Below are 13,109 nucleotides of genomic sequence, written 5' to 3' on the forward strand. Positions count from 1 at the left end.
ATTCTATTTCTCTGTAATATAGAGGAAAAATTAAATAACTTTTAATCTGTAATTCTAGTTTGTGTTCTTCCATGCTTGAATTGGTAGATATTTTTCTAAATAAAGGTTTTTAAAAGGTCCCCAAGATTTTGTTTTTCACATAGTACATGAATAGGTATTATTAAACAGCATTTCACTCTAGGCATGTATGTGTCAGGTTCTAGATACTGTTGAATTTCCACTTCAGCTGGCCAGGTAGCTCTTCTGTCTTCTGAAACTGGCATAGGAGGGGGAAGTCCTCATTCTGTGTAGGAGTAAAACTAACAGAATAGGAATTACTGTGGGGAGCAACATACCCATGAGAACAGCCAGTGGCTGGGTAATGAGAGCACCTACCTGCCTTGTATCAGACCAAGGACTGGAGTTTGAACCTGGATTTGAATCATCCCATGTGACATGAAGAATCCAGGATCAAGATTTAATTTGACATATCCCGGTCAAGTTATCTCATAACAAGGCTTTTGGATGTGCTGGTGTGTATTTCTGATGGGATTAGAAATTTCATCCCAACACTGAAAGTCCTTCCTGAATGCTGTGTTTATCAAAACTTGTATGCTCCCATGAAAGGTTCTGATGGAGGAGAAATACCTAGGAGGGGAGAAGAGCAAATTTTGACTATTAATCTGTAATATAGTATTAGCTGTTGTATGTTTTGAATACATTCTATATTTCTTGTATTAAAAACAGGCTAATATTTAGGGGTCAGTAACTTTTTTTGGGGGGGGGTAGTAGTATTTAAAAAAGGAATCCCAACATTAAAAACCTTTAAGCCAGTGTTTTGGAAAAACATGGACATTGTACAAATTCCTTTAGAACATTGTAATTAATCACTACTTTAATGGTGCTTGGTATAGTTATGTGGTTTTGGTTTTCTCTTTCTTTTTAGATTCATAGTACGTATCTAGAGAGCAACTGGCCTATAAGGGTGAGTTATTTTAAGAATATGTTTTTGCTTCTTTAAAAGTATTTGGTTTTTATAACTGTCCCTTAGGGTTGGATGGGCTCTGGAGGATGAAATCATTGTTTTAAATTACAGAAAGAAGAATGTGTTGGGCAGTAAAGTAGAAAACATGAAGATACTTTACAAGCTTTAACATTATATTGCCTTGTAGTGATGTACTTGGATAGGATATATCATTTAAATAAGTTCCCTCCTGAGGTTCTGGGTTTTTTCTCTTTGAACAGTTTTCAGCTATTGACAAGCTTGGACAGAATGTAGCTGTTGTTGGCAAGTTTGGTTTTGCACATTATTCTTTACTCACCAAAAAATGGAAGCTGTTTGGAAACATTACCCAGGTAAGAGATTATGGTACTTTATTCAGGTATACTAGGGAGGTTGTATTTGTTGGAATGTGACTCTTGGAGAAAATTAAAAAGTATCTTTTTCGAATAAACAACCTGTAGACACACTTGGGATTAGGGATGCTGGTTTTGCATGTGTTTTTCATAAAATGGCTGAAACACTTACCTTGTGCCTTTGGCACAACAATTTGTGTCTGATTATTAAAAGGTTTCCAAATCTGAGTGCGGATAGTCAGACACTTATTCCCATATGTCTTATCTGAGAGTTTGTGTGAGACGTAGCTTTGGATGCCAAGCTTGTAAATTCTGGCCAGAAGGAGAAAGCTACTTTGAGAGACTTCAGGGATGCCAGTAGCATAAGGAACTGTGGAGCTGTGTTTTGTAAGATGATGTTTGTCCTTCACTTATTCTTTAGTACTTTGGTTTTTTTAAACAACAAAAACTTCATATACATAGATTGTCTTGCCACTATCAATAAAGCTTATAGAGATTGTGTATGGCTTTCAGAAATTACCCACAGAATGTACGTGTGTGTGTGTATAAGTATATAAAAATACATACATATATGTCATTTGCTTGCTTTTTTCTTTTCAGGAGCAAAATATGATGGTAACGGGTGGCTTAGCATGGTGGAATGACTTCATTGTTCTTGCATGTTATAATTTAAATGATCATCAGGAAGAGGTGAGGTGTTTTTCTCCAAAGTAAATAAATCATGTTTAGAATATCTGATCTATTCTACAGTAGTATTATAAATATGAAATGTTTGATACATACATGGCTTTTGGTCACGTTCAGAAATTCTTTATTAATAGGTAAGTAATTCTTTGCAGAAAAGTTTATTATTGCTATTAAAAACTTTTCTGCTGACTACCATGAATGTACTCATTGTTCTGAAAACTTTGTGACATTTTTGCAGGTTAGCACGAAGCCTGTTTTGAGGTATCTAGTTACAGTATTTTGGGACACTTTTGTAAGGTTTTAAATTAGATGGGCAGAAGAGCTTTACTTACTCTTTGCTTTTTAAAACTAATGAATAAAACTCCTTCCTTATGTTTGTTGTTCAGTACTTCAGATTTGGCTGTACTGTCCTTTAACCACTTTGGATGCAATACATAAAACATTTGATGAAACAAAAACCCAGTAATGTGTCTTGCTAGAAATCCTTGACAGCCATTCCACAAAAAAGAAAATAATTGAACGTGGATTTACTATTAGTTTGTTGGTAAACAGAACCTGTATTCAAATTACTCCTTTTCCTTGTAGCTGAGAATCTACCTGCGAACGTCTAATCTTGACAATGCATTTGCACACATTACCAAAGTGCAAGCAGACACGTTACTACTGAGTGTCTTCCGGGACATTGTAATATTGTTCAGAGCAGATTGTTCCATTTGCCTTTACAGTATCGAGAGAAGGCCTGAAGGGTGAGTATCAGTATTTAAATGCTTTTGCAGTATAATCTACTTGTAAATCTCTTCTCAGTCTGAGTAAATTCTTACAATAATACAAAGTTGTTTGATAACTTGTGGAGTCAGATTTTTAAAATAGAGGGGTAAGTGTTATCTGTATGCACAGGTGATAGCTCATGAGTGTTGTTCACTTGCATGCATGCAGATATGCACATTAGGTGTGGAGGTAGTGACTGAGATACGTGTGTTTCCAGTTGTCTGTACAAACATGTTCTAGCTGATAGGAACTTGAAAACTGAATTTAAATAGAAGAAAAAGGTACTAAATGGCACCCATATATTCGAATATTTTTAATAAAAAATGTTTCTAACATTAGAAGTAGGAATTGGTGAGGGTGGCAGTGGAGTAGCAAAGATGAAGGGAGAAAAAGTTTGTTCTGTGGTGTGGTTGCATGGAGCTATTTTGGTGCAAAAGAAGTAGCAACATAAGAGCCAGATACTTTCAGACAGTTTGCAAAAGAAGTAGCAACATAAGAGCCAGATACTTTCAGACAGTTAAGATTAGTGAACCTAAGGAAGAGATAAAGATTCCCGGATAGTGGTGGTGGTTGTTTTTTTTTTTTTTTTTTAAAGTGCCTAAGCAGGTGATTTTTCTTACAGTTAATGGCATCTTTGTTTCAGCAAGAAGGGACCTTTTTTTAGCAGAAAGCAAGCTGTTGATCTACTTTAGAGGAAAATGTTTTCAATGCTTTTCAAAGAAAACTCCAGCAAAATCCAAACCCTGGGAATTGTCTTACTTGGGGGGTGAATAGAGTCTTATTCTGAAGTATCTGATGTTGTCTTCTGTCCACTCATAGCTGTATTCCCCAAAACTATCAAGATAAAGTAGCCCAGCTTAGGTTCATTTGTTAACTTTATGTAGAGTAGATATGCGGGCCTGTGGGATTCCTGGTTAAAGGAAAGTCATTTTGGTCTGTAGAGTAAAGTGTTTGCTGAGGGTAAGTTGCTTATTTTCATTAGGTTTACTTCAAGATACTAATTTTATGATAAATACTATTTTAAAATTGCTAAACGTAGTCATCTTTCCTTTCAGTCTTAACCCTACTGCCAGTATCCAAGTTCTTCAAGAAGTGTCCATGTCTCGGTACATTCCTCATCCTTTTCTCGTAGTGTCTGTTACATTGACATCTGTGAGGACAGAGACTGGCATCACCTTGAAGATGCCTCAGCAGGTAACAGGTCTATAGTGCTCAAAATTTAAAAGAATCGGTGCCTGGATTTGTTGGCTTAGCCCTCAAAGGTTACCTGGCTGATAAATGAATCATAAATCAGTGGTTCTTCTATGTGGTAAAACGCAGAACATGTTTTTTCTGATGCTTGTTATATAGACATTTTATGTATGAATTGGGGGTGGTGGTGGAAATAAAATCCAAACTCTTACTTCTATTTCCTGTCTTCTTTTGTCACCTTAACAAAGTTTGGGGCCAAATCTTGGAGAACAAATTAAACTTAACTATGTCAAGGGTATGTTTCTCTATTGTGTATTAAAAGTTGAACACCAGAGCAGTCCATGGCATTAGGAAGTGACTTTCTTGCAGCAACAGGTCCATTACTCAAAGAATAAACAGAAAAAAGGAAACCATGGCATATGACCCTATAAGGTTACTTCTAAAAATTTCCTACTACACTAAAATAAAGTAAGATGATCCCTCCCACTAATTAAGTCAGGAGATAAGCCAACAGCCAAACAATGACTAAGGTGAGAAGGTGAAGCCCTGTCTTAACTCCAGGAACTGATTCAGGCCACTGAAAGCACCGTGCAGGGAGAAGTTTTTTGTTGTCTGTGGTGTAAACAAATTAAGCTTAACTATTTGAGTAGCTGCAGTATGAAGTGTATTTTCTCATCAGAGCAGCTACCTTAAGCGAGTTCGGAAGTTGTGTTGTCTGTGAGGCAGGCCTGTAGACATGTGAAGGTGCATATTTTTCTCCACATACCAAAGCCACTGGCAGATATGAAAGCAATGGCACAGATGCAAAATCTAAAGGTTTGCGCTTGCTTCCTTCAGTTCATTCTAATTTAGTGTCCCACAATGCTAACATGTCCTGAGACTGATACAATCTTAGACAAGGGCATAAAAGGCAACATGCTTGTGGTTTTCTAGTCCATCTTGCTGTGAGACAGCGTCCTTATTCCTGAACTACCTGACCTATGGTGTTACCTAATTTTGAGAAAAAGCTGCTGAAACTTCTTAGAGCACTAGTAATATTTTAAACTTAGCTTCAGGCTGAACAAATATTACCCCTTTTCTTTCTAACTAGGAGCCCGTATCTTCAAACTTTGTGAATCGTCCAGATCAAACACTGCACTGTAGACAAAGCAATGTGTCTGACTTAGTGGAGTGTGTCAGCCTTTTCAGTGTTGTTACCTATTAGTGACCTTAACCCCCAATGCTGCAAATTTACCATACAGGCCCTCTACCAATGTATTTTAAAACTAAACTTCATGCACAGGATGGTATTAGCTCCAGTGACTTGGTTTAAAATTAACATGAAACAGTTCTGAAATAAATATTTATAAAGAATACTTTGCTTTCTTGATATACCTATCTAGAAAGATTTTTCTCTAACTGCAGCTTCTAAAAGTTCAAGATGCTGTACCAGTGTGGCTAAACTCTTTTTGGCTCAACTCTTTTTGGCTGGTGTACCAGTGTTAGTCTTTGCAGTCAGATACTGGCAATCGTATAGTGGTGATACTGATAAGAATACAGAGCTTTATTTTTCTTTAAATACTGGTGGCTTGCCCATGCCAAGAGGCATAGTTGGAAAAAGCCCATATCAAATAAACACATGGAATGAGTCTAGTGAACAAGAAACTTTCCAGTATTTACTCCTTTGCACAAGAACTATATAAATGAATCTATCTGTAGGTACTTGGTTCTATTTGATTTTTCTGAGTCCTTCTGCACTGAATTTGGTTGTTAGTCATCTGTACGGCAGTGCAGTTAATTTACTCTTTATTCTGGGTTTGTATTGTGGTTATGGGTAAAACAATGCATTCAAAAAGCTTAAATAATTTGCTAATAACTCTTTCATCCTTAGGCTTGTGAGGCTGAAAGTATTATGCTAAACTTAGCAGGACAACTCATCATGTTGCAAAGGGATCGATCTGGACCCCAGATACGAGATAAGGATAACAATCCTAATCAAAGGAAGCATGTGAGTAAATATATGTGGAATATCGTACATGGCTTCAAAGATGTTGTCAGTGAAGAAGTTGTGGAAGGGAATGGTCCAGGCATAAAGAAAAGAGGTCTATAATGCAAGGCAGTGTCTACACTTACAGGCCAAATTGTTAGCTGGAAGTAAATCACTACTCCTGTGATTTTTTTTATTTTTTTTCTCTAAGAATCTGTGAAACATTACTACTTAATTGTGTGAATGTCTAACTAAAGTATTTACTGTGTGTGTTTGCTACTTGTATTGCAGTGAAAGATACAAGTTTTATGTGCAAAATTTGGTATGCACTAATGTCAGAAAATCTCTAGTCTATCTAAAACTGTTCTGTATAAGGAACGTTATCAATTTTTGCAGAGTATGTTTACAAAGTTCCTAAAAACAACAATAATAGAAATCAGTGACTTAACTTTTCAGTTTTTCTGTGCTGATGAAAATTCTACATGAAACAAGTACTTTGGGAGAGTGAAATCTGAAAAGTTTAGATGAAAAGTTGTTTGCAGCTCAGTAAAATACTAGCAAATTTGGTGTTTGTAGTAATTTTGTCAGTTCTAGGTTGGACTCTTGGGCTAACTGAAGAAGCAGAGAGCAGGTTTTTATTTTCCTCCCTTATTCTCACCCCTCTGGCTTCCTGACTAAGTATAAGGAGGTTAAAAAAATGAAAGACATGTCTTTTGAGTTAATGTAAGTAGTAAGTGTTGTTTTCCCAGGTGCTAGGGTGCAGTTAAGGGATAAGCAGATTTGTTTCTCGTTTGTTAGAAGAATAACATGTTTGAAGAGAGTAGTTCTTAGCTGAAAAAAGAGTTCTTGTGAAGAGTGTAAAAAAAAAAAAAAGGAATAGTGAAATCTGATTTTTTTTTTTTTTTTCTTTTTTTTAAATAGCTGCCTTTTTGTGCTCCAGTTGTCCTAGCCCAGTCTGTTGAAAATGTATGGACTACTTGCAGGATCAACAAACAGAAACGCCACTTATTGGAGGCTCTGTGGCTCAGCTGTGGTGGGGCAGGTATGAAAGTCTGGCTTCCCCTGTTTCCCAGAGATCATCGAAAACCGCATTCCTTTCTGTCAAGACGGATCATGCTGCCTTTCCACATCAACATATACCCATTGGCTGTTTTGTTTGAAGATGCCTTGGTTCTTGGTGCTGTTAATGACACTGTGCTCTATGACTGTTTATACACTCAAACCAGTGCTAGAGAACACTTAGAGGTTCTCTTTCCTTTCTCTATTGTTGAGAGAACCTCTCAGATCTACCTCCATCACATTTTACGCCAGCTCTTGGTTAGGAACCTCGGTGAACAAGCCTTGCTTTTGGCCCACTCCTGTGCCACATTACCATACTTTCCTCACGTACTAGAACTGATGCTTCATGAAGTGCTGGAAGAAGAAGCTACCTCGCGGGAGCCCATTCCCGACCCTCTGCTTCCCACTGTGGCGAAGTTCATTACAGAGTTCCCCCTCTTCCTGCAGACAGTTGTTCATTGTGCTAGGAAGACAGAATATGCCCTGTGGAATTACCTTTTTGCTGCTGTTGGAAACCCGAAGGACTTATTTGAAGAGTGCTTAATGGCCCAGGACTTGGACACAGCTGCCTCTTATCTCATTATCCTACAGGTAATGGTACCTCATATACTGCAAGAGAGGTGATACTGTCATATCAAAGTTACACGTTAAACGAATTTTTAATTTAACAGTTTTCTGTTGAGATTATGTCCAGTTATGAAGGGGGAGAATATCATGCAATGTAAGTAGTTAGTTTACTGTTATAAAAAGGAAAATAATAGCATGAAATTTGCTTCTTCTAATCTCTGGTATACTTGAACATGACGTGATGTGACTTGACTTAATAGGACTTTTGTTGCTCGATGGCAAAAGCAAATGACTTAATTATGCTTTGTTACTTGCAGAATATGGAAGTTCCAGCAGTTAGCAGACAACATGCTACTCTCCTATTTAATACTGCCTTAGAGCAGGGAAAGTGGGATCTTTGTCGTCATATGATCAGATTTCTTAAAGCCATTGGCTCTGGAGAAACAGAGACACCTCCAGCTACACCAACAACTCAGGTTTGTGATGAAAATAGTAAATACTGTGCCTCAAACCTTGTATGATTAATCTTCCTATTATATAGCATGTTTGCTCCTTTGACTGTATGTTTGGGTTTTCTTGGTTTTAGGAACCTAGTTCAAGTAGTGGCTTTGAGTTCTTCAGACATCGCAGCATTAGTTTATCCCAATCAGCAGAGAATCTCCATAGCAAATTTAACTTGACAAAAACACTGAGTATGCCCTCTGGTCCATCTGGAAAAAGGTAATTGGTAGTAATGTCCTCTTCCCCACTTTGTTAGGTACTGTATTAACTCTCTTACCAATTTAAGTTACAGAAGTACGTTATATAATAAGAGTTAGATTTGTCATAGTCTCCTGCTACATCCTTCTGCACTTGTCTTTTCCCAACTCTTGTAATGTCTGTGCCTCTCTTACATTCTTGGGAGAATACATTCTCACACACGTGTGTGTGTGTTTTTGTATGTATATACCCACAGGCACACTTACATGGATATTGCTGACCAAAAGCTTTTGAATCCATGGGATGCATATGTAGTGATTTAAATAGCTGGTGAGACCGCATGCCTTAAATTTGAAGGATCTGTTTTGCTGAAGAATAGGTCTTCAACAGCTCACAGTACTGCAGCGTCATAGTATACATTGCACTGTGATACTGTGCACATCTTAATCTAGCAGTGTGTTGCCAAGCCATAAATAAAGCCTTCTACACCTTGGGGTGAATCCCTCTTAAACTGCTGTATACAGAATTTATATTGATTGATATTAATGTTCAGAAGTAGCACTGAGCTGGGATTCATTATTATCTTGGTTTTGGCTTTTTCCCCCATATAAGACGTTCAAAACAATCTTAGTACAAATTCAAATGCTTTTATTTAGTAATTTTCCATAGAGAGTACTATCTTAAGAGTTTTGATAGGAAGGGTCCTAGACTAATACTTGACTTGTTCTCTAAACTTGTTTCTCAGAAGTCACTTTGCAATGGCATGTGCCTTTTATCTCTCCTTCTTTACTTTTTTCCTGCATTGCTAATAGTTTAATACTCTATGGACACTGCTGCTGTTGTAACTTCCTTCCCTTATCTCACTTACCTGTTGAGGCAGTGGGATCTTTTAGAGAACATAAATAGCAAGGAATGGTGGAAACTGCTTTTGCTGGTATATAGAAAGCTCCCATCACTACTCTGGTCACTTGATGTACTGTGGTTGTGGCCAACAGCCTTTACGACTCCGTTTCATCAGTCTTAGCGTCACTGTTCGCTGGTCTGTCTACAGGTGGAGTAAAGACAGTGACTGTGCTGAGAACATGTACATTGACATGATGCTCTGGCGGCATGCTCGGCGTCTGCTAGAAGAAATCAAGCTGAAAGACCTTGGCTGCTTTGCTGCACAGTTAGGCTTTGAGCTGATTGGCTGGCTGTGCAAGGAGCGAGCCAGAGCTGCCCGTGTGGAAGATTTTGTGTTCGCTTTGAAAAAGCTACACAAGGATTTCCTCTGGCCATTTCCAGTCATACCGGCTTCGTCCATTAATTCACCTTTCAAGAATGGAAAGTACAAGACAGGTGCTGTAACATCTGAGTTGATTTGGACTAGGTTTCCCTCCTGCAGTCCTACACTCATCAGTCTGAATCTGTCCTTCCTCAGTACAGCCAAGCAAAGAACAGGCTGCTTGCCACCTGCACAGCTTTCTCACACAGGGTGTGTTTTTTGAAGGGGATTCTGTTTAGCACAGACGGCATCTCTTGTGTAGTCTGATTACACTACTGTTTCTGTTGAGGTTTCTTGCTTCTCAGGTGCACTGAACAGGATGTCATTTGTGCAGATGTTGAGTTGAACGTGGATATTGCTCTTTGATGTAAATTCTGCTACAGAAAATTACTAAAATCAACATTGTTATATAGTCTTTAGATGAGGTTTTGATGAACTTTTTTATATTTAAAAAAGTAACGTTCCTAGTATTTGAAGTTTGCTTTATGTTAAAGGGTAAGAATTTTGAGGACTTGCGGTAAACCTCCTGTGTATTATTAATCTCTCAGTTCACTAGTTTATCTAGGGCAAAGTTGACACTAGCTGCCAAGTCTCTCCCTCTTTTTGGTAGTAGCAGCACCATTATTTAGTTCTATTGATGCTAACACTTTATCAGCTGATATTTCTTTTATGCCAGTGCTGACATAAAAAGCTGATCAGAAATTCTTGAAATACCTAAACTTGCTGCATCCCCTTGCTTTTGGTGATCCCTCAGCAAACTAATTGAATATTGACTTAGATACAAGTTTTAGCTTCCTGAAATGCCTAGAGAGAACTTTCCAAATTTCCTTTTTGATGGTTACGTGACTTTTCTTTGGTGGGTTCTTTTTTTAGCCGTGGGGGAGCAGCTGCTAAAATCTCAGTCTGCAGACACCTTTGTAAACATGGAAATGGACACAGGGGTTTCAAATGTACCTCGGAGTCGCAGCTGGCTTGGCACTATCAGCTCCTCTCAGAGAGAGATTGACACAGTTTCATCCCATGGACCACACATGCAAGATGCATTTCTTTCTCCTTTGCTAAGTAAAGGTTAGTCACCCTTCCTTCTGTCACCTACCACTACCTGGGAGTATGCACTTATATTTTGATTTTTGCATGCCACTGCTGTATTGTTGCTTCTCAACTGCTGATAACCATAATTCAGAAAAAAAAGAAAGAGGACTTCCTGAAAAGTGAACTGAAATTTTTGCAACAGAAAGATAATGCCCATGTCATACACTTTACGTACTTGAAGTAGAATATGAAATTGACATTTGCTGAAGTTCCTGTCTGTGCTGGTAACTTGAAATTTAGTATTTTTACAGTCTGGCTGGGAAGAGTGTTCTAAGTTTTGGGTTTTTTTTTTGTTTTTTTTTTATCTTGCATGGGTCGGCCTCTTGCACAGGTTGGCACTGTTCTATTGCATGAACTTTGTGCTTTTGGATTTCTTTGGAAAGATACTATATACATTCTTTATTGAGGAAGTTGAGAAAATTGCAGTCCCATATAGTTTCTTTTTTCCTATGGCTTTGTTTAAATCGCTTTTCTAAAAGCTGACATGTATGATCAGCTTATGAAAATACAAAGGGGAATTTTATTCTGTATGCATCTTTTCTGATCACAGTCAGAGAAAAGAAATGTTTGTCTGACCATTCATCTCTTTTTTTTACTGCCTCTTGTCCTCAAGCTTAGAGCTACATTTCAACAGTGTTTATGTCATGCGATTTCCACTTTATTAGGGGAAAGACCCAAGTATCTAAGTGTGAACTACAATCTCCCCAAGATGCTAGGGCCTCCTGTGAGAGTCAGAGCACTTGGAGCTGCTATTTAACAAGTTGACGGGCTTTAAAAAATGAAGAAAGTGAGGTTCTCTCCCTCCGCTTGGGCACTGCCTCATTCTATTTTCACTCCTGTTTCTCTTGTTTATTACTTCTGGAGACTGCAAGAATGCATTAGGTTTAAGTAAGTTTGTTCTAGAATTCTCCAAAAAAGCATAATTTAAACAGGGGAAATTTATTTCTCTTTTCATTGCACTGTCTGGTACTGCTGTCTGCCACTACCACTGTTTCTATAAACAAGTATCTCATTTTTTTCTGAGCTGGATGAAGACCTTTGAGTTCAATGGACTTCGGTATGCATTTTGAAGCAGTTTATTTCTAAAGTGAAACTAAAACATTGCAAGCTGAATTCTAATAATTTCACAAATAACTAATCCAGCAGTGGTATTCATGGGCAAGAAGCTAATAAAATAACTTTCTGACTTTCTAAACGTTTTCCACAGAAAAGATGCATCTACTTTAATATGGGAACTGTTCTGGAGGATGGGTGCCTTCATGACCCACCGCTGTCATGGTTTTAGCTTTGCTATTACTGTTCCTGTGAAAATTCTGTGGCTACATCTACTCTTCATGTTTTTATTAGAAACACTTACTTCTTTTTGTAATTAGTGCAGGTAAATGTTTACATTACCAAACACTCAGAATCTTCAGTGTTTTGTATGAAGAAAAGAACTTGCTATTGCATCTTCATTTTTAACAAAGTTAAAGGTTAAGAAAGCAGTATCTTTAGACAGACTGCAACCCTTCCTACAGACTTAATTCTAGGACTATAGTATGCAAGGGGCTGTCGCTGTGCTCTTACAATGATTGCCCACACATCTTTAGGATCCCTTATTGATATTATTCTGAAGAATTATTTTTATTTGATAGAAAAACTACTGCATTCCTGCAATAATAGTTCTACCATATAGTATGACAAGAAGAATGCTGAAGTGGGATGGACTGTATGCCCAAAGTAACTCCTTAGCACTGTGATGCACAGCAAAGCATTACTGTGTATTTTGTCAATTTCTGTAGGAAGTAGTTCAGAAATTCTGAGTCTTACTAAAGTAAGCAGTTTCTTTTTCCCTTATGTTTCTGAGTGTTTTTGATAGGTGATGAATGCAGCATTGGTTCAGCAACGGACCTGACTGAAACAAGTTCTGTGGTGGATGGTGACTGGACCATGGTGGATGAAAACTTCTCCAGTCTAAGTTTAACTCAGTCAGAGCTTGAACATATCTCTCTAGAACTGGCTAGTAAAGGGCCGCACAAGTCACAGGTCCAGCTGCGGTAAGTAACGTAATCTCTGCATTTAAAACTTAAAATGACTAGTATGCAGCATTAGGAGAAAGAAACACTGTCTACAGAATCATGCTGGGATTTTGTCTTCAGAGTAGAAAAAGACATAAATAGACTGTTTTCCCATATAGGTACTTGCTACATATCTTCATGGAAGCAGGATGTCTGGATTGGTGTATTATCATAGGCCTTATCCTCAGAGAATCTTCAGTAATCAACCAGGTTTTCAGTATAATGCAATCCTCTGATATTGATGGAGAAATCTGTCAGAATATCAAGACTGGCCTATATGCTGTTGACAAATGGGCTTCTACAGATTGGTAAGTGTTATTTTCCACCCTCCGGTTGTAGATAATTAGTTACCTAAAAAATAACTTTGAGTTATCTCAGCCCTAGCTGAAACAATTATTTAAAAGCACTTTTGCAGAAAATTTCA

At 37.8% G+C, this 13,109-nt stretch overlaps 1 protein-coding gene across 1 annotated transcript in view; it reads left to right on the forward strand.

Moving 5' to 3' along the window:
- The window catches only part of RIC1 (RIC1 homolog, RAB6A GEF complex partner 1), a 54,410-nt gene that overhangs the window by 38,817 nt on the left and 2,484 nt on the right, over positions 1-13,109 (forward strand). The window contains exons 13-25 of the mRNA XM_009274262.2: positions 926-964; positions 1,225-1,335; positions 1,936-2,025; positions 2,608-2,768; positions 3,846-3,984; positions 5,852-5,968; positions 6,869-7,597; positions 7,891-8,049; positions 8,160-8,293; positions 9,324-9,610; positions 10,410-10,604; positions 12,487-12,664; positions 12,805-12,993. Coding sequence (XP_009272537.1) covers positions 926-964; positions 1,225-1,335; positions 1,936-2,025; positions 2,608-2,768; positions 3,846-3,984; positions 5,852-5,968; positions 6,869-7,597; positions 7,891-8,049; positions 8,160-8,293; positions 9,324-9,610; positions 10,410-10,604; positions 12,487-12,664; positions 12,805-12,993 — 2,528 coding nt within the window. The remainder of the gene's footprint in view (positions 1-925; positions 965-1,224; positions 1,336-1,935; positions 2,026-2,607; positions 2,769-3,845; positions 3,985-5,851; positions 5,969-6,868; positions 7,598-7,890; positions 8,050-8,159; positions 8,294-9,323; positions 9,611-10,409; positions 10,605-12,486; positions 12,665-12,804; positions 12,994-13,109) is intronic.

The sequence above is a fragment of the Aptenodytes forsteri genome, unplaced genomic scaffold (genome assembly GCF_000699145.1).
Source record: "Aptenodytes forsteri isolate BGI_AS27 unplaced genomic scaffold, ASM69914v1 Scaffold46, whole genome shotgun sequence".
Taxonomy (NCBI): Eukaryota; Metazoa; Chordata; class Aves; order Sphenisciformes; family Spheniscidae; genus Aptenodytes; species Aptenodytes forsteri.